Source organism: Anomaloglossus baeobatrachus, chromosome 5 (genome assembly GCF_048569485.1).
Source record: "Anomaloglossus baeobatrachus isolate aAnoBae1 chromosome 5, aAnoBae1.hap1, whole genome shotgun sequence".
Classification (NCBI taxonomy): Eukaryota; Metazoa; Chordata; class Amphibia; order Anura; family Aromobatidae; genus Anomaloglossus; species Anomaloglossus baeobatrachus.
In genome coordinates this window covers 342,200,806-342,228,602 of record NC_134357.1, presented here as the reverse complement: position 1 = coordinate 342,228,602, position 27,797 = coordinate 342,200,806, and the positions used below count along the sequence as shown (strand labels likewise).

The window sequence follows — 27,797 nt, the reverse complement described above, 5'->3', positions numbered from 1 at the left end:
TGGCATTTCCATAGACAATGACTGGAGCAGAGGCCTCCCATTACTGTATACAGGGGGCAGTGGAGTTCTGTTTATTGACAAATTACAGACATTTGTGTAACTGGAGTGTTAGGAGATCATGCGTTGGGTTAGACCAGTGGCACAGCAATTGGATGAACATTGGCTGAGGGGAGATTGTACTGATAAGCACAATACTCAGGAGACAGGTGCCGGCACTTTCACTGCCATCATCTGTACTCCAAATAAGTACATTCTGATATCAATGCAGGAAAATACAGGGGTTTGAAAGCCACTTACATGAACTTTTTTTTTTCCAAAAATGAGAACAGAATCCCCTAATAAAAAGTGATTTGATAACTTTAGCTAGCAAGAAAAGTATGAAAACTTATGTAAAAGGGAAAAAAAAAATAAAATTTCATTGAATAATCAAATGGGATTGTTCGACTTAATGCTAGTCATGAATGTTTGGGTTGATTGACAGTTCCTGTTTTAAAAGGGAGGCAAAGTTAATTGAAGCACAGGGCAAGAAAATACAAAAATACACCTTTGGCAGAAAAAAAAAAACAACCCAAAACAATATTTCGAAAGGACAATGGTAAATGTACCCAGACAGTTTATAAATATGTGCTTTATTACTAACATAGCGAAGTATAATCCAGCTCTTGCCAGATTTGAAATGATAAATAATTTGCTGTACATTAGCCGTTTCTTTACAAATACAAGGAAGTTAATGGTCAAGAATGATGACTATCGGTAAGAACGTGCCCTGCTTATGTAAACATGGAGATTCTTTTTATTAAATGTCTGGTCCCTGCAAAATAATAGCCCTAAATTGCCAATACTTAGTGTATCACATTTTGAGGATTTCCATGTGAAAAATGTGTCATTAGACCTCGATATAACAGGTAGATTAGAGGCATGTATATTCAGAATTGGTTGCAGAAACACTGAAAACATGCCAAGTCTGAACATGCCTCCATCTATGCCCACTTCCAATTAAATCAAACCATCCTTTCACGCGTCTGAAACCAGTAATACGAATGAGGTACTGGTTCCTAATGAAAGCACTTTACTTTTTGTTTACAGCATGGACACGATCTGTCCACATAAAAACATGTTATATACACACACACACACACACACACACACACACACATACACAAACACACACACACACAAACACACACACAAACACAAACAGACACACACACACACACACACAAACACACGTGTTCCGAAAATTTTAGAATTTGCATGACATCCATGTGTTTGTGGCAAAACAAATTTGATTTTTTAGTTGAAAAACTGAAGCAATGAAGAAGATCTTGATATTTTGATACTTACGGTGCCCTGTTGAGTTTGTGAGACTCCGATCCATCAACCATATGTCTAGTCTATGGCTATCAGATAGGAGGTTTGCCAAGCTTTTACCTTCTGGGATCCCTGGCATGGATTTTGATTTGCCAGGCTGGAGTAACATCAAAGCACCCTGATGTACAGATGACATTGTGCCAGCCTGGCTAATCTAAAGGCACACTGCGGATCCCGTGAGGCAAGCGACTGATGCCTCCTATCTGCCGGCCAGAGACCACCGACGTGGCTTATGTCCTACAAATCATTCTGCCTCAGCCTAGTAAACTTATTTTCTGTGCTGATTTGCAAATAAAAACATTAAATCCACTGCGGAATACAATAATCGTCAAACTCATCTACAGGTTGGAGTTTTTCTGCATGGAAATTGATGTTTAGCTCTGTTTTTCCTCACTAATTTCAATGAGATATAGACCCACAAAAATACTTTTGCCGTGGAGCATTTTGTAAAATTCACAAAACCATCTATCCTTCACCTCCTGCGCCGTGGCTTCCTTGATCTCCCTCCCAGATCCTGTGTACTGTCCTTCAGCAATGATGAGTTGTGTCAACACTTGACCACTATAGACAAGCAAAGGATGACATGGTCATGTGCCCCCCCCCACCCCCTCCAAAAAAAAAAAAAACCCCAAGAGACCCATAGATGACAAGTGAAGCCTTAGCACAGGAATGGCAGAAGATTGATAAAGACAGTATATGGGTTTTTTTATTTTATTTAGTAGCTGCATGTGTGCAATATAGAAAAATGTATGGTCCCTGCTGAGAAAACCAAACTGGGCACAAGATGATATAAATAAGTGAATTGTTTGCCAAATTGACCATTGCAATGATCAGAATACAGCTTGTCCTTTTCCAGAATGGTTGAAGAGGAAAAATAAAAAGCTATGCTGTGATTACTTGCTATGGGCAGCAATGCTAGTTTTGGACAGTTGTGATAAATGAAGTCTTCGTTTTAGAGTTAAGGCCCTGTCACACACCGAGATAAATCTGCGGCAGATCTGTGGTTGCAGTGAAATTGTGGACTATCAGTGTCAGGTTTGTGGCTGTGTACAAATGGAACAATATGTCCATGATTTCACTGCAACCACAGATCTGCCAAAGATTTATCTCTGTGTGTGACGGGGCCTTTAGTGATGGGCAGTTCATCTCTTTTTTTCCATTGAGATCATTCGACTCTGCTTACCAAAAAGAACTGGTTGTTTTGAATCCAAATTGGATCTCTATTAGTGATGAGCAAACACTACCATACTTTGATGCTCGTAATGAGTAATGATGAGTGAGCACTACCATGCACAGGTACTCGGTACTTATAACGAGTAGTGATGAGCGAGCACTACCTTGCCTGGATACTCTGTACTTGTAACGAGCATCTTGAATTAGAGTATAATAGGCTAAGGCTATTATACTTGGTAAACAAGTATAATAGATGTCAATGGGGAACGCAAGCATTTTTATAGAACATTTTCTGGAAAAATGCTTGAGTTCCCCTTAGACGTCTGTTATACTCAGTAAACGAGTAAAGGCCATCTGAATGTCATAATGCTAGGTAAGAGTACGGAGCACCGAGCATGGTAGTGCTGGCTCATCACTACTCGTTATGATTACAGAGCACCCGAGATTTTCACTACTCATTACGAGTACTGCTCATCCAAGCATAGTAGTGTCCGCTCCTCACTACTCGTTACGAGTACTGGGCACCCGAGTATGGTAGTGCTCGCTCATCACGAGTATCGAGCACCCAAGCATGGTAGTGCCCGCTCATCACTACTCGTTACGAGTACTGGGCACCCGAGTATGGTAGTGCTCGCTCATCACGAGTATCGAGCAACCAAGCATGGTAGTGCCCGCTCATCACTACTCGTTACGAGTACTGGGCACCCGAGTATGGTAGTGCTCGCTCATCACTAATGCCTATTTAATGTGTTCAACAACTGAACACATATTTATGGTAAATATGGTCCATTGCAATAGAAACCTGACCACCTACATCCAGCCATTGACAGAGCAGCTTTCTGTTTGAATGGCTCTCACTGAGGGCATTTGGATGCCGATGAAAGACCACAAGTGAATCTTACTGGGGTGCTGGCTCTTTGTGCTGGATTGGTCACAAATTAGTAGTTAAAAGGCATCTCTACCACACAAAAAGCATGAGGGAGGGGAGTTCTAAGCAAAATCCCACAATTAAGGCTCATTTAGTCTGGCTGATTTCAGGCCATGAAGTGACCACAGGTTGACTCGTTTACTTGCTAGGCTGACGAAAAAAATGGTGGAAACATGAATGATTGGTCTGTTCCCATACAATACCATTAGATCAGCAGAACAGCTCCTGTTAAAGGCATATAACAATGATTTTTTTTTATTTATTTATCCTAGCATAAACATCTAGCCACCCAACAAAATGAGCATTTTGCTAGTTTGTCGGGTGGCTAACAACATGTTTAAATGGGATAGGTAAATTGTGAACGAGCGTTACTTGTTCAACAATTCAGCTCCTCTAAAAAAAACCTCCAAAATGGAAAGTTTCAGCCCATGTCGTGATGAGAAGAGAAGTCCTGGTCATACTCCTCCATTGCATGATGACTAAGTGACAGTATCATCCACCCAGACCTTAGAAGAAGAAAAAAAAATACACATAGTTGGACTGTGCAAGATCTAGCGCAAGGAGTAGCTAATGAGATCTTCCCGTCTATACAGTACAGTAAAGACTATACAGACAATGTAAGGGAAATTTAGCAGCACGGTCGTAAATCCTGTTTTCACCGTCGGACACTTTAGATCCCAGTTTCTGGGTAGAAGGTAAAGCTGTGCAAGTACCGCAACTGAGCGTCTGCTACTTGCTGTCCTTTTGCTTCCAAAGATCAGTTAGAGTCCTTCTTAATAAAAGGACTCCTAATCACAATGCATGAAGGCTGGCGGCGGGGGAATGAAAGACAGCTTTCTAGAAGGAGGCCCAATGCTTGGGAAAATCCATTTTAAAAAATAAAAAAAAACAAACAAACCCATATCCAATTGACAGTAGGGAATAAAATGGACACAAGATCTGTAAACAGCAGCTTTTTGACACTTGTTTGCAACATGAATAAAAATATAAGCGGGTGTAAAAACAACCTCCAAGTAATAAAAAGGCTGTCCAAGATTGGAAAAACTGGGCTATTTGATTTTGGACACACTGCCACCTTTGCCCTTGGGTTCAATGCGTCAGGACTAGTTTTTGGGAGAAAAGCAGCCAAGTTTTTCTCATGCTGAATAGCCCTTTTGAACAAATTATGAAATGATGAACTAGTCTACAAAATAAAAAATATACACAGGAAGCCTAATGCTTTTTTTCAAATTCCATACAACCTGTTTGAGTTAGATGTGTCCACAGCATTTAATGTAAAAGTCGCATAGGTATCCAGAGCCTATAAAGGGAATCTGTCACCAGGTTTTTACCTTCTAATCTGAAAGCAGCATAATGTAGGGCAGAGTGCCCGATTGCGGTGATGTTTCACTTTCTGGGCTGCTTGCTGTAGTTTTGATAATCATGATTTTATCACTGAAGGACTAGGAAACCTGCTGACATGTAGTACTTTATGTTCAAGAGCTCTGTATATCTCTGCCCCATCACTGATTGGCAGCTTTCTGCCTATGCACAGTGGTGTGGGCGGAGTTATACGTGAGCAGATAAAACAGTGATTTTATGAAAACTACAGCAAGCAGCCCAGTAAGTGATACATCGCTGGAATCAGAATCTCCGTTTTGAAAGCATGCTGCTCTTAGCTGCTATAACAAAAAACCTGACAGATTTCCTTTAATATCTTAAAAAAAAAACCACACAAAAAAAACCAAACTACTGTGCTTGGTGGAAAGAAAATACTCTGACTGTCCAATTCAAGTGCTATTGATAATACTGCAATGTCACAAGTCTTACTGGCACGGTGGATGACACTGTCCTGAGCGACTCTGGATGTATGTCTAAACTTGCCTTTGTGAACCAGCCAAAGAGTTAAAAAATACCGACATAATATGACTATGAAACTTGGTGAGGGAAAACTGAACTGAAATAAGGCACATGCTCTTTGAAAATGGAATATCGTATGTCTTTTTGTTGCGTAGTTTTGCAGAACTGTATATTGGACCTCAGAACAATAAGTGTGTGACAGATTTGTATATACACTTATTAAAGCAGGAATGCAAATCTATAAAGGCAGGCACATTGTAGCATCCATACTATGGCTGCACTGCCCAGATCTACTGTAGCGCTATATAACCAAACTCCGGTCACCATTGCGTTCCATGTTAAAATTGGGAGGTCCAGGCATTATGGCCACAATACCAGTATCTAAAACAGTCCTGTCCCCCCTGCTCAACATTCAATTTAAAGAGTTAAGCAAATATTAATGAGAATGGCAACGAAAAAGTCATTAATTTGGCCTCACGAATAGAAGAATGGCCAAATGATTGGCTGAACATTGGCATGTAAAATATGGCCTAACTAACTTAATGACATTCATCTTAATACTTTTTGGGATTAAAATAAAAAGTCAATATGTCTTGCCATCGGGCATACTTATAGTGAGGTTTCCCTTAAAGGCAAATCATGTGTGTACTAGAATATAAAATAGCGGACCACTTGTTTGGGGGTCAAACGGATGATCCGCTAAATCGGGAATAAAGTCTCTCCTCCAAACAGCACCATCCTAATCTAACTGGTAAAAGTGGCACAATTGTTGTTTTTATTGTTATTTTTTTTCTGGACTCAGACAACCCTCTTTAACCACTATTGGATTTTCTTTAAAAGGAACAAAGACAGTAACAATGGCTTTCTTGTAATTAACTTGTTCAAGTTGCCATGTTTGATTGTCCAAATCGGCTTAAAATGGCTGGTTTTGTGAGGATAGGTCCAAAACAAATTAACATGGTGTACTGGAGCCCAACATTCCTGTGTAGGATGAAATGTAAAACTTTGTGTAATTGCAGCAAGATGCCAAATTTTGCTTCCACGGTTCCAAAAGAACTATTGCATTGAAAGGTCAAAGGCCGTGCACAAGAAAAAGTAAGAACAAAAATATAATTTGTAGCATTTTTGTACTGCTCGAGTCCCCGGAATGTGGCGCAGTACTGAAAGAACTGGGAATACTTGGAATAATAAGAATACAAACTATTCCTTAGCGTCTTCTTTCATAGTTTGATAGAAGATGACCAAAGATCAAGCAGGGGCGGTATGCTACTCTGGAAATGGCCTATTGGAAACCCAGTCTTTGAGAGCAGCCATACTAATATACAAGGCATTACATATAGAAAGAGTTCCTACAGTTTGTGCTGCAGATAAATGGTTCCCACGGTGGAAACATTGGAGACCCTAAGCAAAGTTACCCTTTCTGGGGTCATGTTAAGTTGTGACACCGAATGTGCAAAAATCAAGCTGCCTGGCAGCAGAGTTCCACATCGAGGCACTGTTATCCAAAAGGACAGGACTGAATCTGGATTCTTGTTGTAGAAAGTCATATCAGTCTCTGTCTACGAACATCTTTAAAGTCGGTTATCTCCACTAAGACGAGTCTTTCTTGGGACCCTGTAAAGAAAAGAACAGTGAAGTTGAAACTCTCAAATGATGAGTGTCACCTCTCGGACCATGTTGAGTTTTTATTTACTAAAACCATGAGTATTTTTGCACGTTGTGATGTCCCCCGGTTATTCCTCCTAGAAAAGAATATATAGATTGATATCTAGATTTATGTCAGGAGTGGGTCCCTACACGATCTCCAGGGCTGTGGAGTCTGTAAGCCAAACCACCAACTCCTCAATTTCCCTGACTACGACTCCACGACTGACTTCCTCATACATGACTTAGGTATATGATCAATTTACTGTAGTAAAATAACTTCAAGCTTTTAATCATTATTATGATACAGTGCTGGCCAAAAGTATTGACACCCCTGCAATTCTGACAGATAATACTCAGTTTCTTCTTGAAAATGATTGCAATCACAAATTCTTTGGTATTATCATCTTCATTTAATTTGTCTTCAATGAAAAAAAAAAAATTGTCAAAGCCAAATTGAATATAATTCCACACCAAACATTAAAAGGGGGTGGACAAAAGTATTGGCACTGTTTGAAAAATCATGTGATGCTTCTCTAATGTGTGTAATTAACAGCACCTATAACTTACCTGTGGCACCTAACAGGTGTTGGCAATAACTAAATCACACTTGCAGCCAGTTGACATGGATTAAAGTTGACTCCAGCCCTGTCCTGTGTCCTTGTGTGTACCACATTGAGCATGGAGAAAAGAAAGAAGACCAAAGAACTGTCTGAGGACTTGAGAAGCCAAATAGTGAGGAAGCATGAGCAATCTCAAGGCTGCAAGTCCATCTCCAAAGACCTGAAAGTTCCTGTGTCTACGGTGCGCAGTGTCATCAAGAAGTTTAAAGCCCATGGCACTGTGGCTAACCTCCCTAGATGTGGAAGGAAAAGAAAAATTGACGAGAGATTTCAACGCAAGAGTGTGCGGATGGTGGATAAAGAACCTCGACTAACATACAAACAAGTTCAAGCTGTCCTGCAGTCCAAGGCTACAACAGTGTCAACCCGTACTATCTGTCAACGTCTGAACGAAAAAGGACTGTATGGTAGGATACCCAGGAAGACTCAACTTCTTACCCCGAGACAAAAAAAGCCAGGCTGGAGTTTGCCAAAACTTACCTGAGAAAGCCTAAAACATTTTGGAAGAATGTTCTATAGTCAGATGAGACAAAATTAGAGCTTTTTGGGAAAAGCCATCAACAGAGTTTACAGGAAAAAAAAAAAAGGAGGCATTCAAGGAAAAGAACACGGTCCTTACAGTCAAACATGGGGGAGGTTCCCTGATGTTTTGGGTTTGCTTTACTGCCTCTGGCACTGGACTGCTTGACCGTGTGCATGGCATTATGAAGTCTGAAGACTACCAACAAATTTTGCAGCATAATGTAGGGCCCAGTGTGAGAAAGCTGGGTCTTCCTCAGAGGTCATGGGTCTTCCAGCAGGACAATGACCCAAAACACACTTCAAAAAGCACTAGAAAATGGTTTGAGAGAAAGCACTGGAGACTACTAAAGTGGCCAGCAATGAGTCCAGACCTGAATCCCATAGAACACCTGTGGAGAGATCTCAAAATGGCAGTTTGGAGAAGGCACCCTTCAAATCTCAGGGACCTGGAGCAGTTTGCCAAAGAAGAATGGTCTAAAATTCCAGCAGAGCATTGTAAGAAACTCATTGATGGTTACCGGAAGCGGTTGTTCACAGTTATTTTGGCTAAAGGTTGTGCAACCAAGTATTAGGCTAAGGGTGCCAATATTTTTGTCTGAACCATTCTTGGAGTTTTGTGTGAAATGATCAATGATTTGATTGTTTCATTCTCTTTTGTGTTTTTCAAATAAAAGAAGATAATAATAACAAAGAATTTGTGATTGCAATCATTTTCAAGAAGAAACTAAGTATTATCTGACAGAATTGCAGGGGTGCCAATACTTTTGGCCAGCACTGAATAATAATGAAGCTATTTAGAGAGAACATAAATATATTTATTAGAATAAAACTTTAGAAAACACAAAAAACAAATTAATTGTAAATATGCAATACATTATGCAGTAAGTGGGAAAAACAGTTTAACAAAACCGTACTGTAACATTTGTGCAGTCTATGAATTTGTTCTGAGAAATACTATGGCCTCCATCAGATCCTCCTTCATAGATGACCTCAAATCTGACTTAATAATTTTAAGGCTAGAGAACAACCTCTGTACAGTAACTTGGGTTGGAGGCAAAGCCGTAACCACATGGGCAACATCTCTAACAGTTTCCAAGTATAAAGGAATTGCCTCATGCACAGTCAGTTTTGATGAACGGTTGAACTCTTCTACTTTGTTGAGAGCAAATGAAAAATGTTGCTGAAATTCGGTCAATCTGCTATGGGAGTGGAATCTTTCTCTCTGCAGCAACGCTTTATCTGCCCCATGTGGTCCAAATACTTTTCAAAATTAAACTCTTCATCTGATGAGGCTGAAGATATGGTGGTAGTAGCACTGGTAGGACCCAACTCTTCTTGCTCTTGGCAGTCCTCCTACTCAAGTACATAAAGTACAGCACAGATTCATCTCAACGAAAAACCTACATTCTTTGATGAGGAATAGGAGAAGGCATTTATAGGACATTTCATAACTTTCTCAATTGCTATGAAAAAATATTCAGCACATTCTGCATTGAACTACTGTATTATATTCTCGGACACAGACTCCGACTCCACAGCCCTGAGTTTGACACTGTCCAATCAGAGCTGACCAAGCCAGACTAAGGACGCACCCCTTTGACATGCCCAATCATCACACCAGTTGTCAATTTATTTATAGATTTCTGGAGGAATAACCGAGGAGCAACAGAAGTGCTAAGAAAAGATGCTCTACAATTGTCATTTTTATGGAGGATACATATATTTATTCTTATTTTAATACCCTTTCTAACAAGCACTGTATATTTGATTGCAGTGCACGCAAAATAATTTTATAAATCCATTTCTAATATGCCAATTAATGGTTTTTTCCCACAAAGTTAATTTTAATCAATAGATCTTGAAATAATAATAATTATTATATCAATGAAGGGGTTATCCGGCTTATTTTGCAAATTTTTGTTTATTACTCTATTTTGCTACATTGGGGCAGGTAGGTAGATAGCAACTACCTACCTGCCCTGCTGTCAGCCCCTCTCCCCCGACTCAGAGCAGTCATGTGACCGCTCCTGCCGGGATTTTGCTGCTTCCTGTGACATCACGACCACATTGTTGACGGCCACAGAGCAGACTTCATGTTGCCGCCCTACTGGGCGGGTACAGTGCGTGGAGTCTCCACCTTCCCACACATTTTCCCGCACCCCGTACTGTCCTCGCAACCTCCCCCGCCACTGCTGTGGTGCCTGTGAGTTGGGGGAAGGGCCCGGTGGTGGCTGCTGTGGTGTCACTGTCAGCACGGGGCGCCCCCTGCTCAGGATTGCACATTCAAATGTATTGGTGTCACTATCAGCAAGGGGCCCCCTGTTCAGGATCGCACATTTAAATGTATTGGCATCACAGATGCCAATACATTTGAAAGCCCTGATGGAGAGGGAGCGCTGCACTGTCTCTCAGCATTGTCCCGCTGTGTGTCTGACAGATCAGTACAGCGGTGACATCACCACTGTGCTGATATGGCCAGAGCAGACCACGGACGAACAAGGAGCAGGGGGGGGTACCAGTGTACAGTGAGTGCAGTGCGAGAATGGCAATAGCCGGCTACGGAGGAGAGAGGGAGAGAATTCGCTCCCTCCCCTCTGCAGCGCTGGCCCGCCCCCCGCAGCTGAGGTCCGCTCGCACAGTCGGACAGTCGCAGGGACACTAGCATGACACTTGGCTCTGTTGTACTGCCAGCTTGAGCAGAGTGTCATGGGAGGAGATGCATTAGTCCCTGTGTGGCCCCGGCCTTGGAAAGGGTATTTACGAACGACTATATACATTGTGGTGGTTTGGAAGGCATTGGGGAGCTTTTTATTCACTTCCGGCAATAGTACCATTCTAGTGATGTTGGCGCGTGATTCCCTTGTGCATGCAAGACACTGCTAAGCCTCATGAGTCCTGCAGCCTATTAGTGGACACTAATTGGATGTAGTGATCATGTGGCATATAAAAGGTCATGCCAGCACCAGGAGATCCTGCATCAACATAGCTGAAACAGTTTCGGTGTGGGAGGCAAGTATAAAGTTGTTACATTTAACATGCAAGACCAGAGTATTTAAGAAGAGGGTCGTCCAAGTAGTGTACAAACCAGTTAATAACCAATCTGTGCGGACAGAGTATTGGTCAGCCTGTGTAAATACACCTGTAAACAAGTAGCTTGCTATAGTAGGTCTGCAGCCACTATGCAGAAACATGGTTGGTCCTCCAGAGATGTTGTGTGTAGCTTTGTACATTCTAGCAAATTGATACAGTGGCCATGAAGGCAACACATTTTGCAAAAGTTAGTAATCAGTTAATCCAGTTATGACTTTCCATATAATACATACAAAAGAGGCAAGCTCTAAAGAGGACTACTTTTCTTTACAGCACTTTACTATGGATTAGAGTGGGGATCCACTCCTGGATTCAAGCCTGAGCTGTGACTTTACCTCCTATCTCTATCAAACCCATCTGTAAATTCTTGAGGGATTCGAAAATCATCCAGCTGGTGTGCAGCATATCGAGAATCTGCAAAGCCATCACGTAGCCTTGCAGTGGAATCACTGACTCGCTCTCGAGGTGCAGTAGCCCCATTTAGTTCGCCGTTCTCCTGCTGAAATAAAAAAAGTTTGATTATAAGTTACTCTCATAGAAAAACTTCCATGACTAAAGCTACTTAACCTTATATAAAAAAAAAAAAAAAATAAAAAAAAATACATACATAAAAATTCAATGATTTAAGAAATTTTGAAAAAGGATCTTCATCTATAATTACAACTCTTATGGCTATATGAGCCCGTGTGGCAAGGCCTGGTACAATAGTATGAACCAAAGATCCCCACCACAGAGAATAAACAGGTGGTAGTGAAAAACTGCCCAGTGTGAACCTGGGAATCAGAGGCTACTACCCTGTTTATCCGAAAATAAGCCCTAGCATGATTTTACAGGATTTTTGAAGTATACATGAAATACAAGTCCTACTTCAAAAATAAGCCCTTGTTACAGTCGGGTCCAGAGTTAAGGTGGATCACACTCCACAATTACTCAGGGCTCTACTCTTTTAGGGATGCCAGCAGTTGTATTCCAAGCTTAGGATTGTTTAAGGACCTTTGATGACTTGATAGTCATGTGACCTGATGTAATCAAAAGGTCTTTTAGTTGCAGGAGTCTAAAGGCCCCGTCACACACAACAAGATCGCTAACGAGATCGTTGCTGAGTCACAGTTTCTGTGATGTAGCAACAATCTCGTTAGCGATCTCATTATGTGTGACATCTACCAGCGATCAGGCCCCTGCTGTGAGATCTCTAGTCGTTGTCGAATGGTCCGGACCATTTTCTTCAAAAGGCGAAGTCCTGCTGGCCAGGACGCATCGCTGTGTTTGACGCCTACCAACGACCTCCTAACAGGGTCCCACCGCCGCCGAGATCGTTATACAGGTCGCTCATCGTTACTGCGTCGTTGGTAAGGTCTGACTGTGTGACATCTCACCAGCGACCTCCCAGTGACTTACCAGCGATCCTTATCAGGTCGTATCGTTGTCGGGATCGCTGGTAAGTTGTTGTGTGTGACTGGGCCTTAAAGCTGGGTTTACACACTGCAACATCGCAAAGGACATCGCTGTAACGTCACCGGTTTTGTGACGTAACAGCGACCTCCCTAAGTCTCTGTTGAGTTGCTGGTGAGCTGTCAAACAGGCAAACCTGGCCAACAACTCAACAGCGATCCGGACCTGCAGAGCGACCTAGCTGGTTGTTGGGGACGTTGATAAGCAGCTTTTTGAAAGGGAAGTTGCTTACAAAGTCGCTGCAAAGTCTTTCACACACTGAAACTTTGTAGCGATGCATGCTGCACAGCGGGAAACAAAGGACCTAGGAATGGTCCTGAACGATTTGTAGTGATCACAACTTCACAGCAGGGGCCAGGTCGCTGATAGGTTTCACACACTGCAACATCGCAAACAACATCGCTATTGCGTCACAAAACCGGTGACGTTACAGCGATGTAGTTTGAGATGTTGCAGTGTGTAAACCCAGCTTTAGGCTGAAGAGCAGACAGGCTATTATGTATGTGCAGTGTGTAGATCGATAGATAGAGAATCTGAGCAAGATATGGAGATCTACTAGAGGCCACATTATAGGTAAGCTACTTATTGGGAGTCTATAAAAAGGTGATAGCAATTTTTAAGTCTCAATTTGACTTTCAGTTTTGAAGTTAATATCAGAGAAAAAGATTTTCAAATGAATAGTTTCATTCAATACCTGAACACTTCTTTAAATGTAAGCAGCCCCTCCACAACTTCTTACCTTACTGGAGTAGATGTCTAACCGGATAAGGAGTGAAGCCAGCTCCAAGTCTTCAGTATAATTATTCTTCAGGGGCACGGCTCTGAAACCTTCAATATAGACAACATTTTTTACTTATGTGAAGAACTCAACCACATATACATTCTTGAGGGTGTATATTCTCATTTTATACTGCACCTGTTTTAAGGCCGCGCACCACAAAAGACGCTTGGGCCAGAAAATTCTGATCACTGAACATGTCTTCTTCATAGACAACAAATCGTAGGAGGGCAAACTCTGGATTTGCAATAAGAAATTGGAAAGGCTTTTGAGGCCAGACTGGGTTCAGACCATTGTCAACTGCAGAGAAAATCAAAAAGAGATAGAAGAGAAAATGTCACAGCAAAAAAAAAGTCTCATCTCTCAAGAGCTTCTGACCATTCAAAAAGTTTAATGGTACCACAGCATATTACAGCTTTTAAAAAGGTTCAAGGTTGTACTTACCAGAAGAAATGTAAGAGTATTACTGCTTAACAATATAACACAAAGTTAAAAAAACAAACAAAACTTTACTAGAAAAACTATTTATTACCTATCGATTACAGATGGTAAATTAGATTTTGGATCCTCACTCGACTGCAAGGACAGGGGACTCATGCTAGAGACCGGTGGTTGTACCAGCAGTTAGAAACGCCCACTGATCTAACTCATAAATCTATTCATTAGACAAAAAAAAAAATTATAGTTTCCCTGGAGAATACATAAGAATCTATAATGCTATCCTAGGATACTTTAGGTGCATGCACAGGATGCGCCCTTAGGCGGGCTTTGCACACTACGACATCGCAGGTGCGATGTTGGTGGGGTCAAATTGAAAGTGACGCACATCCGGCATCGCATGCGACATCGTAGTGTGTAAAGCCTAGATGATACGATTAACGAGCGCAAAAGCGTCGTAATCGTATCATCGGTGCAGCGTCGGCGTAATCCATAATTACGCTGACGCGACGGTCCGATGTTGATCCTCGCTCCTGCGGCAGCACACATCGCTGTGTGTGAAGTCGCAGGAGCGAGGAACATCTCCTACCAGCGTCACCAAAGGCTTCTGTAGGTTATGCGGAAGGAAGGAGGTGGGCGGGATGTTTACATCCTGCTCATCTCCGCCCCTCCGCTCCTATTGGCCGCCTACCGTGTGACGTCGCAGTGACGCCACACGACCTGCCCCCTTAATAAGGAGGTGGGTCGCCGGCCAGAGCGACGGTCGCAGGGCAGGTGAGTGCATGTGAAGCCGGCGTAGCGATCATTTTCGCTACGCCAGCTTTCACAAGATATTGTACCTGCGACGGGGGCGGGGACTATCGCGTGCGACATCACAGCATCGGCTTGCGATGTCGCAACGTGCAAAGCCCGCCTTAGCCTTGCAACCCATGCACAGAGCCCTTAGGCTCGCAACCCAGGAACAGCTCTTGGATAGCCCTACTACCCTAGCGCTAGGGACAGCGGTCAAATAGCCCTAGTACGCAGGCGCAGTTGTAGTAAAGCCTTGCTACACAGGGACAGCCCTCGTACAACCCTATAACCCAGGAACAGCTCTCGTATAGCACTTCTACCTAGGAACAACTCTCATATAGCCCCTGACCAATTTTCAGTTTGCAGTTCATGCTTGTACCATGTTGCAAGGAGATCAGCATGAGCCCTTAAAATTACAAGCAGCCCTTTGAAGGCAACCATAATGCTGACATGGCCCTCGGTGAAAATCAGTTTTGACACCCCTGTATTAAAGTATATAAGGTAATTAACCAAAGGAAAGACTTCGATGGGATGAGAATGTGTGGATGAGAATCTGCTAACCACGGGTCCAAGATTTTGAAAAGATGAAACTTGCTTCCCAATCCATGAGCAGCTTGTATCAGAGGCTAGCTTGTCCAGGTGAGCAGCCATGTTCAATTTGAAGAGCATCGGCTGTCTCTTTACGATCCTGCCATGTAAATCATTGCTATTCAGTGACTTTCTGATGGTAAACTTAATAGGAAAAAGAGCCTTTAGATGTTTAGAGATCACCTTGGGTTCGTTTGTGACCTTATGGACTATTATGTTGCTCATAGAGTGATCTTTGTTGGTCAGCCACTCTTGGGAAGGCTAAAATGGTCTTTGAGTTTCCTCTATTTGTGCACAATTTGTCTGACTGTGCATTGGTGGTGTCAAAACTCTTTATAAATGGTTTCAAGCAGGATGAGAATCTACAACTATTTTTTTCTGAGGTCTACAGAAACCCTTGTTCGTACCATATTATTAAATGCTTCCACAAACGTGTTGTGAATATTAGACTTTTATTTAAATAGCTGGCATCTATCATACAGATGGCCCACTCACACTCCATTTCTGTCCTCCCATTGATTGGAAGCACCTTGACATTATCTGCTAATCCTAAGGGTTCAGTTACTTTTGCCACTGACAAACAATTGGATCATTTGCCTCAATAATAAGGATTGCAAAGTCTAAAATTTTTTACTCATTTGTTCAATTTGCTTCTCTATTTTCAGGAGTTGTGAGAAAATCTGATACAGTCTTCAGATCAAATTTATGAAAAAATTTGAAACATTTCGAGGGGGTTCACAAACGTTCATGCAATATTGTATAACTTCCCTACATATAACGATTAGTGTTGAGCGAGTATGCTTGTCACTACTCGGTTCTCGCACGAGTATCACTGTACTCTGGCTACTCGGCGGGGACCGAGTAATCTCGCGATACTCGTGCTGTACTCGTGGTCTTCATCCCTGCATGTTGGCGCTCTTTTGAGATCCAGCCCTCATGCAGGGATTGGCTGGCAGACCACTGCAATGCCACAGCCCTGTTAGTTGTGGAATTGCAGTGATTGGCCGGCCTGCACAGCGTGACCGAGCCTTTATACCGGCGGGCGCGCTGTGCTCTGCACACAGCCATCCAGACAGTCAGTGCAGGGAGAGTGTTGCTGCTTCAGGGAAAGGTTTGCGGCCCTTTATAGTTATTTCCGTAGCAGGGCTGCAAACAGTGTGACCAGAAGTCCTTCTCAGGACTATTGTAGTTGTATACAGGCAGGCAGGGTATAGCCAGGTCGGAGTACAGGAGAAGAGTCCTTCTCAGGACTATTGTAGCTGTATACAGGCAGGCAGGCAGGGTATATAGCCATTCCTAGTGGTGACCGTATACCAGGCTTCATCATATCTGGGGCTGGTGTACAGAGTCTAAAACAGTCCTGATAGTGTCAGACTTCTCAGTAATTGTCGCTCCTAAAAACCTGTTAGGTTCTTAGTGCGTCCGTGCTTGCATTTAAAAACCGCACGTGTGTGCCTGTCGGTGGCAACGTACAGGTGCACTTGTGTGCGTTTTGCACAAACTTGGATATAACGCACAAGTCTAGTGAATACACGTCAGCACAGCATTGCAAAATGCGCAAGGGCGTTGACAACGAACAAGGAAGTGGATGTGATGGTGGTGCAGGCAGAGGCCGAGGTCGTGGGCAAGCTCTAATTTCGCCACAACAAAGGGCCACATCTACTCGCTCGCACGTCCTGTCCCAAATTCTTGGGGACCGCAGCAGTACACCGCTCTTGAACCAAGACCAGTGTCAACAGGTTGTTAGTTGGATAGCGGATAATGCTTCCAGTCAGATTGGCACCACCACAAACACTCTGTCTTCCACACGGTCAAGTGTCAGTAGCCGCGATACTGCACCGCACATTTCAGAACCTGATCCTCCTTCCTACCACAAGGCTGAGTACACGTCCTCGGACATTACTGATCCCACACTTGGACACTCGGAAGAGCTGTTCACGTTTCCATTCGCACATTCTGGCCTCTCGCCAGCTCCTGTTGAAGTGGGTCATGAGGAGATCGTATGTACAGATGCCCAAATATTTGAGCAGCCACGTTCTCACGAAGTTGGCAACGTGTCTCAACAAGGGGTGGACGATGATGAGACACAATTGTCAGGAAGTCAGGAGGAGGAGCAGGGTGCGGAAGAGGAAGACGACGTGGTGGATGATCCAGTAACTGACCCAACCTGGCAGGAGGATATGCAGAGCGAGGACAGCAGTGCACAGGGGGAGGGAGGCGTAGCATCCCAACAGGCAGTAAGAAGCAGGGTGGTGGCTCCAGGCAGAAGTCAGGCAACCGTTCCCCGGAACAACAACACGACACAAGGTGCCTGTACAAATGTTAGGTCTTCCCGAGTCTGGCAGTTTTTTAAGTTGGCTCCAGATGATTCTAAAAAGGCCATTTGCAACACCTGCCGTGCCAGTATCAGCAGGGGTACCAAAACTAGCAGCCTGACCACCACCAGCATGATCAGGCACATGTCAGCCAAGCACCCGACTTTGTGGGAAGTACAACAGAGTCGAGGAGCAGTGCTTGCTGATGTCACTGCTACGTCTTCGCTTGTTGTGCATGCGAGCCAATCCCCTGTCCATGCTGCCTGCGAACAAGCCTCCTCCGGCCCTGCACCTGCAGTTGCCTACGCAGAAATAACACCATCATCAAGCACGTCCTTGTCCCAGCGCAGCGTTCAGTTATCCATTCAGCAAACCTTTGAACGCAGGCGCAAATACACTGCCAACGCCCCACATGCCACAGTTCTAAATGCTAACATTTCGCGACTGCTTGCGCTGGAAATGTTGCCTTTTAGGCTGGTGGAGACAGAAGCATTCCGCGACCTGATGGCGGCAGCTGTCCCACGTTACTCGGTCCCCAGCCGCCACTATTTCTCCCGGTGTGCCGTCCCCGCATTGCATAACCACGTGTCACAAAATATCACACGTGCCCTGAACAACGCTGTTTCACCCAAAGTCCACCTAACCACAGACACGTGGACAAGTGCTTGTGGGCAAGGCCGCTACATCTCGTTGACGGCACACTGGGTTAATATTGTGGAAGCTGGGACCCAGTCTGAGCGAGGGACGGAACACGTCCTTCCCACACCAAGGTTTGCAGGCCCTACCTCAGTCAGGGTTTCACCCACACTCTACAGCTCCAGGATGTCATGCTCTTCAGCCTCCTCCTCCTCCTGCGCATCCTCATCCACTTTACCCTCCACACCAGTCCCAAGCTGGAAGCACTGCAGCACTGCCTCGGCGAAGCGGCAACAGGCTGTGCTGAAGCTAATCTGCATAGGTGACAAACCCCACAATGCAGAAGAGGTGTGGACAGCTCTGAAACAGCAGGCAGATCACTGGCTCACACCTCTGAACCTAAAGCCAGGAAAGGTCGTGTGTGACAATGGCCGGAACCTTGTGGCAGCTTTGAGGCAGGGCCAGCTGACACATGTTCCATGCGTGGCCCATGTGCTCAACCTCGTGGTTCAGCGGTTTCTAAAGTCATACCCAGAGCTGTCTGATCTGCTGGTAAAAGTTCGCCGCCTGTCTGCACATTTTCGAAAGTCACCTACTGCTTCAGCCGGCCTTGCCGGCTTTCAGCGCCGTTTGCATCTTCCGGCTCACAGACTGGTGTGTGATGTCCCCACGCGTTGGAATTCAACTCTGCACATGTTGGTCAGGATATGTGAGCAGAAGAGGGCAGTTGTTGAGTACCTGCATCACCTAAGCCGTAGGGAAATGGGTCAAACTCCACACATAACACCTGAGGAGTGGAGATGGATGTCCGACCTATGTACCATCCTCCAAAACTTTGAGGACTCCACCAAGATGGTGAGTGGTGATGACGCCATTATTAGCGTCACCATACCGCTTCTCTGCCTTCTAAAACGGTCTCTGCTCAAAAACAAACATGATGCATTGCAGGCAGAGCGCGATGAGCTAGAGCAAGAAACAGTAGTGGGTGTGGGTGATGATAACACACAGCCCAGCCTCGTCTCATCACAACGTGCAGTGGAGAACTATGACGAGGAGGAGGATGAAGACATGGAGCAACTCTCCGGCCAAATTGAGGATATGACATGCACACCAGTCATATCCTCGGTTCAGCGTGGCTGGCCAGAGGACAGGGTAGATGAGGAGGAGGAGGAGGAGGACAGCATGTTCAGTCATCGTGTTGGTCAGGCTACTGAAGTCCTGGCTGTTAAGAGTCTGGCGCACATGGCTGACTTTATGGTAAGCTGCCTGTCTCGTGACCCTCGCGTTAAGAACATCTTGGCCGACAATCATTACTGGTTGGTAACACTGTTAGACCCACGTTACAAGGAGAACTTTATGTCTCTTATTCCCGAGGCGGAGAGGTCAGCCAAAATGCAGCAGTTCCGGAAGGCCATAGTCACGGAAGTAGGCAAAGCATTTCCCTCACAAAACGCTAGCGGCATAGGTCAGGAATCAGTGGACAACCAAGGCGTACAGCCGAGAGGGGCACAAGTCCAATCCGCCAGAGGTAGGGGAACAGTCTTTAAGATGTGGGACAGTTTTCTCAGCCCCTCACGTACCACAGCCCCTGAGGTGCGGGGTAGTGCCACAAGAAATCCTAAGTTTGCCCAGATGCTCAAGGAGTACCTTGCAGATCGAACAACTGTACTCCGACATTCCTCTGTGCCTTACAATTATTGGGTATCCAAGGTGGACATGAATTGGCTCTCTACGCCTTGGAAGTCCTGGCCTGCCCTGCCGCTAGCGTTTTGTCAGAGCGTGTTTTTAGTGCCGCAGGTGGAATCATTACAGATAAACGCACCCGCCTGTCAACTGAAAATGCTGACAGGCTGACTCTGATCAAGATGAACAAGGGTTGGATTGGGCCAGACTTCACCACACCACCAGCAAATGAGAGCGGAATTTAAAGTTTGTAACGGGAATTTGCCATGTACCTCCACTCACCCATGGGTACACACTTCTGGACTTTGGATAATCGCTGGACTGCTCCTCCTTCTCCTCATGCGCCACCATGATGACCGTTACAATAGTTAGGCCTTTGTTTCAGGTATACCCCCAGTGGTAAATTTTTTCGCCCATTCTTTCAGAATGGACATTACAACGACAGGAGACCCGCTCCTTTGCAATGGGAACAATGTTTTGAGGCCCTCATGCACGTCTCTATCCAGGGACAATGTGGAGCCTCCCAATTTTTGGCTGCCCTGCCAAAGGGCTATACTACAATAGACCCACTTCCTTACAATGGGCACTTCAGGTTTACAGGCCCTCATGCACATCTCTATCCAGGGACAATGTGGAGCCTCCCAATTTTTGGCTGTCCTGCCAAAGGGCTATACTACAATAGACCCACTTCCTTACAATGGGCACTTCAGGTTTACAGGCCCTCATGCACGTCTCTATCCAGGGACAATGTGGAGCCTCCCAATTTTTGGCTGCCCTGCATAAGGGCTATACTACAATAGACCCACTTCCTTACAATGGGCACTTCAGGTTTACAGGCCCTCATGCACGTCTGTATGCAGGGGCATTGGTGAACCTCACAATTTTGGACTGCCCTGGCAAAGGAAAATACTACAAAGACTCACTTCCTCAAAATGGGCACATTAGACTCAAGAGGCCTTCATGTACGTCTCTTCTCAGGGACATCGGAGTGCCACACAATGTTTTCACGTAAAATCTTTCATGTAATCTCCAAAAGTAACATACACCAGCTCTATCTCACTATTGGGTATGTGCCCTTAACATTTCCGCCATGAAAATTCATTTTGGTGTCATTTTGGAAGGTTTTCTGGTGAGTCCGTAAAAATGGCGTAAAACGCGGAGAAAATTGTTCACAGCTGTGACTTTTGAGTGATAAATGCTTCAAGGGATCTTCCTCATGCTGTTGCCATGTCATTTGAGCACTCTTCTGAGACTTTTGTGACATTTTTAGGGTTTCTACATGCTGCCGGGGGTCATTTCATAAAAATACTCGGGTCTCCCATAGGATAACATTGGGCTCGGTGCTCGGGTCGAGTACACGAGTATCTTGGGATGCTCGGCCCGAGCCTCGAGCAGCCGAGCTTTTTAGTACTCGCTCATCACTAATAACGATATAACTGTCATAAGATATCCAAATGACCAAATAAATATCATCTTTCTTTCATAAATGTCATAAAATAAGTATGATTGAAAGAAAAGCATGCAATTATGAATTTAAAAAAAGTTGTACAAAAAATAATGGAGGTAAAAAATGAAAAGTAGAGATCCAGATACATCAATATGGACATCAAAATGTGAAAAAAAAATAAAAAATATGATGACGACCAACCAGATGCCTTAATAAATTCTTGCACAGACAGGTACCATTGTCTGTGTACTGCACACAATATTATACATAATACAGTTTTACCCCAAAAAGCAAACACTACTTCTTTCACCATGTGCGTAACTCCAGCCATTACAAACCCCTCAAAAAAAACGTTAACTTACCTACAATTTCTGTTTTCACTTTGGCATTGTCATATTCTGCTCCACATATTTCCACTTCTACAAATGGGCATACAATACCTCGGCCATTTTTGGGCAAGTGTCTGGCACCAAGCATCTGAGAACAGGGAAGAACACCATCACTTTCTGCCTGATCTGTCTATGGTACTTTACCAACTGTTACTTACATTATTTATTTTTACAGATTTACAGTATTTTTCAGATTGTAAGATGTACTTTTCCTCTTAAAAATTTGGGAGAAAAATTAGGGGTGCGTCTTATAATCCGAATGTTGATTATCGAAGGTGGTGGAGAGGGGTTGCAGGAGCAATTCTGCGGGCACTGTGCTGGGTGCTGGGGCTGTGGGCATTGTGCTGTGCTGGGGCTGCGGGCGCCATCCTGAAACTGTTGGCAGTGCAGACTTCAAATAATGGCGCCCAGAGTTGGCACGTGTGCAAATTTAGCTCTTGGCTCAAAGATCTCATCTGCGCACGTGCTGCATCCAGCCCACTGATCTCCCAGCAAAAGACTTAAGGAAACGTCCGGAGATGGAGCATGCACAGATGAGATCTTGAGCAGAGAGCGCCATCTGCACACGTGAAGACTCTGGGCGCTATTTCTTTGAAGCCCGCACCGCTGACAGTCTCTGGAAGTTGCCTGCCTCACTGCGCCCGCAGTGAGCATTCGGGACACCCGCTGCACCGCCTGCAGCTTCGCTCTATTCTACCACCCCTTGCCTGCTATGACCCCACTCTACCACCCGCTCCCATGAAGACACCACCGGATTGTAAGACAGACCCCTTTTACCTTTTTTCTTCTAAATTTGGGGTGCGTCTTATAAGCTGAAAAAATACGTTGCTTGTTTTTTGTGGGTTTTTTTTTTTTTGTTTTTTTTTTTACCAAAGTCTTACCTCGACACAGATAATGATTGGCTCCAACATATGAAGGGAACATTTGTCAAATGGATCAAACATTTCTTCTCTCATTCCATTTGGCTGAAATACATAGCCACATCGGCCGCCTGACTGGAACAGAGCTTGGTTCATCTGCATGGGTTTGTCTGAAGAAAGAAAATAAGTGTCATAAGGTGTAGAAATTAGAATGGTGCAATTAGACTGAGACTTAGGCCTTATGCACACAGCAGCCCTTGGACGTCTCAATGGCAGGGACTTTACGTGTCGGATATATGCTTTTAAAAAAGAATACTTTCATACTATTGTGTTCAATGAAGCATGTAACAAACTGGTATTAAATCTGAAGCTTGGGGAGGTACAGTGAGGGTATTATTGAAGCAGTGAAAAACTGATGGATGGACCCATGATACAGCCATGTGCATAAGGCCTAAATAGAAGATTTTTTTTCATTAAAAATACATTATAAAAAAAAAAAAAAAAATGATGTTACCTGGTGTCTGGAAATTAAGAGCCACCAGCTGACTACCACATATCCACATATTCAATGGGTCATAGTTAGAAGAGTCTAGACGTTGACCTTTGGGGTAGATGCGAGATAGCTGACGTCGATTGTACTGCAGGAATTTCTTGCCTTTTTGCTTGTTGACATACTTCTCAGCTTTAGTTTCAGGGAAAGAAGACATGTCTCGATAGCATGCCCTTTCTGTGCCAATCTCTGTTAAAGAATGAAAGGTATCAATTTTGATATTGACAAGATTTAATATTCTTCAACCTGAATATTTGAACACAGTTACTAATATGACTGATATGTTCTTTATTCAATTCACTTACTCTCTTCATCAAAGGGCACAGGGCGGCAATAAATGACAAGTTCAGACAACTCTAAGGCAATTTTCTTCCTTCGTTCCATAATTTTGCCCTCTGTAAGCTGATAAATGGAAAAAAAATTGTAAAAAAAAGTTAAAATGGTTAAATAGAAAACCTAAATTCCTCTGTGCAAGGTTCCATTAGCCAGAAAGTAGAGTGACTACAAAAATCACCCTGGAGAACCTGGCATATTAATGAATTGTACAGGCAGCCTATGGATTTATACCATGTAATGCTTCATTTCAGATTGCCTGCCTGAATCAACCCCCTAATTAAGTTCTAACCTAACTACTCTTCTCCTCCCCCTGCCAGGAAGTTGAGTTAAGACTCCTGCAGGGAAAAGTGACTTCCTCATTCTATATAGAGTATTCAGTCTGTTTTTAATCATGTGATGTCATAGACCTAATTGAAAAGAGAAGAATTAACTGGGTAGAAGGGTAAAATGAGGAATTGTAAATATACAGTGCTATCTAATATGGCGATTGCAATATATTAAGAAGATAAAAACTTTGATGGAAGTGCTTTTTTAAAGGATATATAGGTTTAACCGTTTAAATGCCACTGTCAAGCATGATTGCGGCATTTCAGAGGCTTCAAGATGGTGATCTAAATTCTGATGGCCGCCAGCACCTACATGACTCAAACGTAGTGTGCAAGCCATGGCAGCCTGGGTCCTCTGGAAGGCCTTCATGCCTACCAAGTGAATTTTCCTATGAAGCTCATATGATAACCCATACAATGCAGTGCTTATTTGGACCCGCTGAGTGCGTAATTACCTGAACTAAGAGGACCAATATAAAAATATTACCCTCACACGGTTAAAAGATGTTGCTACAATTCTCCCTCAAATATACAGTAAAAAGTCATCAACACATCATATCTACTCAAAATTTTAATAAATTTGTCAGCTCAATACACCCTCACCCAGGTCCGTTGATGGCAAAGTAAAAAAGTTATTCCTCTCAAAAGAAGGGAATTCTGTTTACTTACCGTAAATTCCTTTTCTTCTAGCTCCTATTGGGAGACCCAGACAATTGGGTGTATAGCTTCTGCCTCCGGAGGCCACACAAAGTATTACACTTTAAAAAGTGTAACCCCTCCCCTCTGCCTATACACCCTCCCGTGCATCACGGGCTCCTCAGTTTTGGTGCAAAAGCAGGAAGGAGGAAACTTATAAATTGGTCTAAGGTAAATTCAATCCGAAGGATGTTCGGAGAACTGAAACCATGAACCAAAAGAACAATTCAACATGAACAACATGTGTACACAAAAGAACAACAGCCCGAAGGGAACAGGGGCGGGTGCTGGGTCTCCCAATAGGAGCTAGAAGAAAAGGAATTTACGGTAAGTAAACAAAATTCCCTTTGTCGCTCCATTGGGAGACCCAGACAATTGGGACGTCCAAAAGCAGTCCCTGGGTGGGTAAAAGAATACCTCGATAAAAAGAGACGAAAAACGGCCCCCTCTTACAGGTGGGCAACCGCCGCCTGAAGGACTCGCCTACCTAGGCTGGCATCTGCCGAAGCATAGGCATGCACCCGATAGTGTTTCGTGAAAGTGTGCAGACTCGACCAGGTAGCCGCCTGACACACCTGCTGAGCCGTAGCCTGGTACCGCAATGCCCAGGATGCACCCACGGCTCTGGTAGAATGGGCTTTCAGCCCTGAAGGAATCGGGAGCCCAGAAGAACGGTAGGCTTCAAGAATCGGTTCCTTGATCCACCGAGCCAAGGTTGACTTGGAAGCCTGCGACCCCTTACGCTGGCCAGCGACAAGGACAAAGAGCGCATCAGAACGGCGCAGGGGCGCCGTGCGAGAAATGTAGAGCCGGAGTGCTCTCACGAGATCTAACAAGTGCAAATCCTTTTCACATTGGTGAACTGGATGAGGGCAAAAAGAAGGTAAGGAGATATCCTGATTGAGATGAAAAGGGGATACCACCTTAGGGAGAAATTCCGGGACCGGACGCAGAACCACCTTATCCTGGTGAAACACCAGGAAGGGGGTTTTGCATGACAGCGCTGCTAGCTCAGACACTCTCCGAAGTGATGTGACTGCCACTAGGAAGGCCACCTTCTGCGAAAGGCGTGATAGAGAAACATCCCGCATCGGCTCGAAAGGTGGTTTCTGAAGAGCCGTTAGCACCCTGTTAAGATCCCAGGGTTCCAGCGGACGCTTGTAAGGTGGGACTATGTGGCAAACTCCCTGCAGGAACGTGCGGACCTGCGGAAGCCTGGCTAGACGCTTTTGAAAAAAACACGGAAAGCGCCGATACTTGTCCCTTGAGAGAGCCGAGAGACAAACCCTTGTCCATTCCGGATTGAAGGAAAGAAAGAAAAGTGGGTAAGGCAAACGGCCAGGGGGTAAAACCCTGATCAGAGCACCAGGATAAGAAGATCCTCCAAGCCCTGTGATAGATCTTGGCGGACGTTGGTTTCCTGGCTTGTCTCATAGTGGCAATGACATCTTGAGATAACCCTGAGGACGCTAGGAGCCAGGACTCAATGGCCACACAGTCAGGTTGAGGGCCGCGGAATTCAGATGGAAAAATGGCCCTTGAGACAGCAAGTCTGGTCGGTCTGGGAGTGCCCACGGTTGACCCACCGTGAGGTACCACGACCTCCTCGGCCAGTCTGGAGCGACGAGGATGGCGCCACGACAGTCGGACCTGATCTTGCGTAACACTCTGGGCAGCAGTGCCAGAGGAGGAAATACATAAGGCAGTCGAAACTGCGACCAATCCTGAACTAACGCGTCCGCCGCCAGAGCTCTGTGATCTTGAGACCGTGCCATGAATGCCGGGACTTTGTGGTTGTGCCGAGACGCCATGAGGTCGACGTCCGGCGTTCCCCAGCGGCAACAGATCTCTTGAAACACGTCCGGGTGAAGAGACCATTCCCCTGCGTCCATGCCCTGGCGACTGAGAAAGTCTGCTTCCCAGTTTTCTACGCCCGGGATGTGAACTGCGGAGATGGTGGAGGCTGTGGCTTCCGCCCACAGCAGAATCCGCCGAACTTCTTGGAAGGCTTGACGACTGCGTGTGCTGCCCTGGTGGTTGATGTACGCGACCGCCGTGGCGTTGTCCGACTGTATGCGGATCTGCCTGCCCTCCAGCCACCGATGGAACGCCTTTAGGGCTAGATACACTGCCCTTATCTCCAGAACATTGATCTGAAGGGAGGACTCTGTCGGATTCCAGGTTCCCTGAGCCCTGTGGTGGAGGAAGACCGCTCCCCACCCTGACAGACTCGCGTCCGTCGTGACCACAGCCCAGGATGGGGGCAGGAAGGATTTTCCCTTCGACAAAGAAGTGGGAAGAAGCCACCACTGAAGAGAGGTTTTGGCTGCCAGTGAAAGAGTGACGTTCCTGTCTAGGGACGTCGACCTCCTGTCCCATTTGCGGAGAATGTCCCATTGAAGTGGACGCAGATGAAACTGCGCAAAGGGAACTGCCTTCATTGCTGCCACCATCTTCCCTAGGAAGTGCATGAGGCGCCTCAAGGGGTGTGACTGGGCCCGAAGGAGAGAGTGCACCCCTGTCTGCAGCGAACGCTGTTTGTCCAGCGGAAGCTTCACTATCGCTGAGAGAGTATGAAACTCCATCCCGAGGTAAGTCAGTGATTGGGTCGGTGTCAATTTTGACTTTGGGAAATTGATGATCCACCCGAACCTCTGGAGAGTCTCCAGAGCAATGGTCAGGCTGTGTTGACATGCCACCCGGGAGGGTGCCTTGACTAGGAGATCGTCTAAGTAAGGGATCACCAAGTGGCCCTGAGAGTGTAGGACCGCCACCACGGATGCCATAACCTTGGTGAAGACCCGTGGGGCTGTCGCCAGGCCGAAAGGCAGTGCCACGAACTGAAGGTGTTCGTCCCCGATGGCGAAACGCAGGAAGCGTTGATGCTCGGGTGCAACCGGCACATGGAGATAAGCATCCCTGATGTCGATTGATGCTAGGAAGTCTCCTTGGGACATCGAGGCGATGACAGAGCGGAGAGATTCCATCCGGAACCGTCTGGTTCTCACGTGTCTGTTGAGCAGTTTGAGGTCCAGAACGGGACGGAATGATCCGTCCTTTTTTGGCACCACGAACAAGTTGGAGTAAAAACCGCGACCACGTTCTTGAAGGGGAACGGGGATCACAACTCCTTCTGCCTTCAGAGTGTTCACCGCCTGAAAAAGTGCATTGGCTCGCTCGGGGGGGCGGAGATGTTCTGAAGAAACGAGTCAGAGGACGAGAACTGAGCTCTATCCTGTAACCGTGAGACAGAATGTCTCTCACCCATCGGTCTTGAACGTGTGGCCACCAGGCGTCGCAAAAGCGGGAGAGCCTGCCACC

The 27,797-nt window shown here is 45.1% G+C and overlaps 1 protein-coding gene across 1 annotated transcript in view; it reads right to left on the bottom strand.

Moving 5' to 3' along the window:
- Nucleotides 1-610: 610 nt before the first annotated feature.
- PLCG1 (phospholipase C gamma 1) overlaps nt 611-27,797 on the bottom strand; it is a 131,865-nt gene continuing 104,678 nt past the window's right edge. The window contains exons 25-32 of the mRNA XM_075349861.1: nt 23,424-23,520; nt 23,083-23,307; nt 22,590-22,738; nt 21,682-21,796; nt 13,559-13,720; nt 13,382-13,470; nt 11,526-11,689; nt 611-6,925 (exon numbers count right to left, since the gene is read on the bottom strand). Coding sequence (XP_075205976.1) covers nt 6,883-6,925; nt 11,526-11,689; nt 13,382-13,470; nt 13,559-13,720; nt 21,682-21,796; nt 22,590-22,738; nt 23,083-23,307; nt 23,424-23,520 — 1,044 coding nt within the window. The 3' untranslated portion in view covers nt 611-6,882. The remainder of the gene's footprint in view (nt 6,926-11,525; nt 11,690-13,381; nt 13,471-13,558; nt 13,721-21,681; nt 21,797-22,589; nt 22,739-23,082; nt 23,308-23,423; nt 23,521-27,797) is intronic.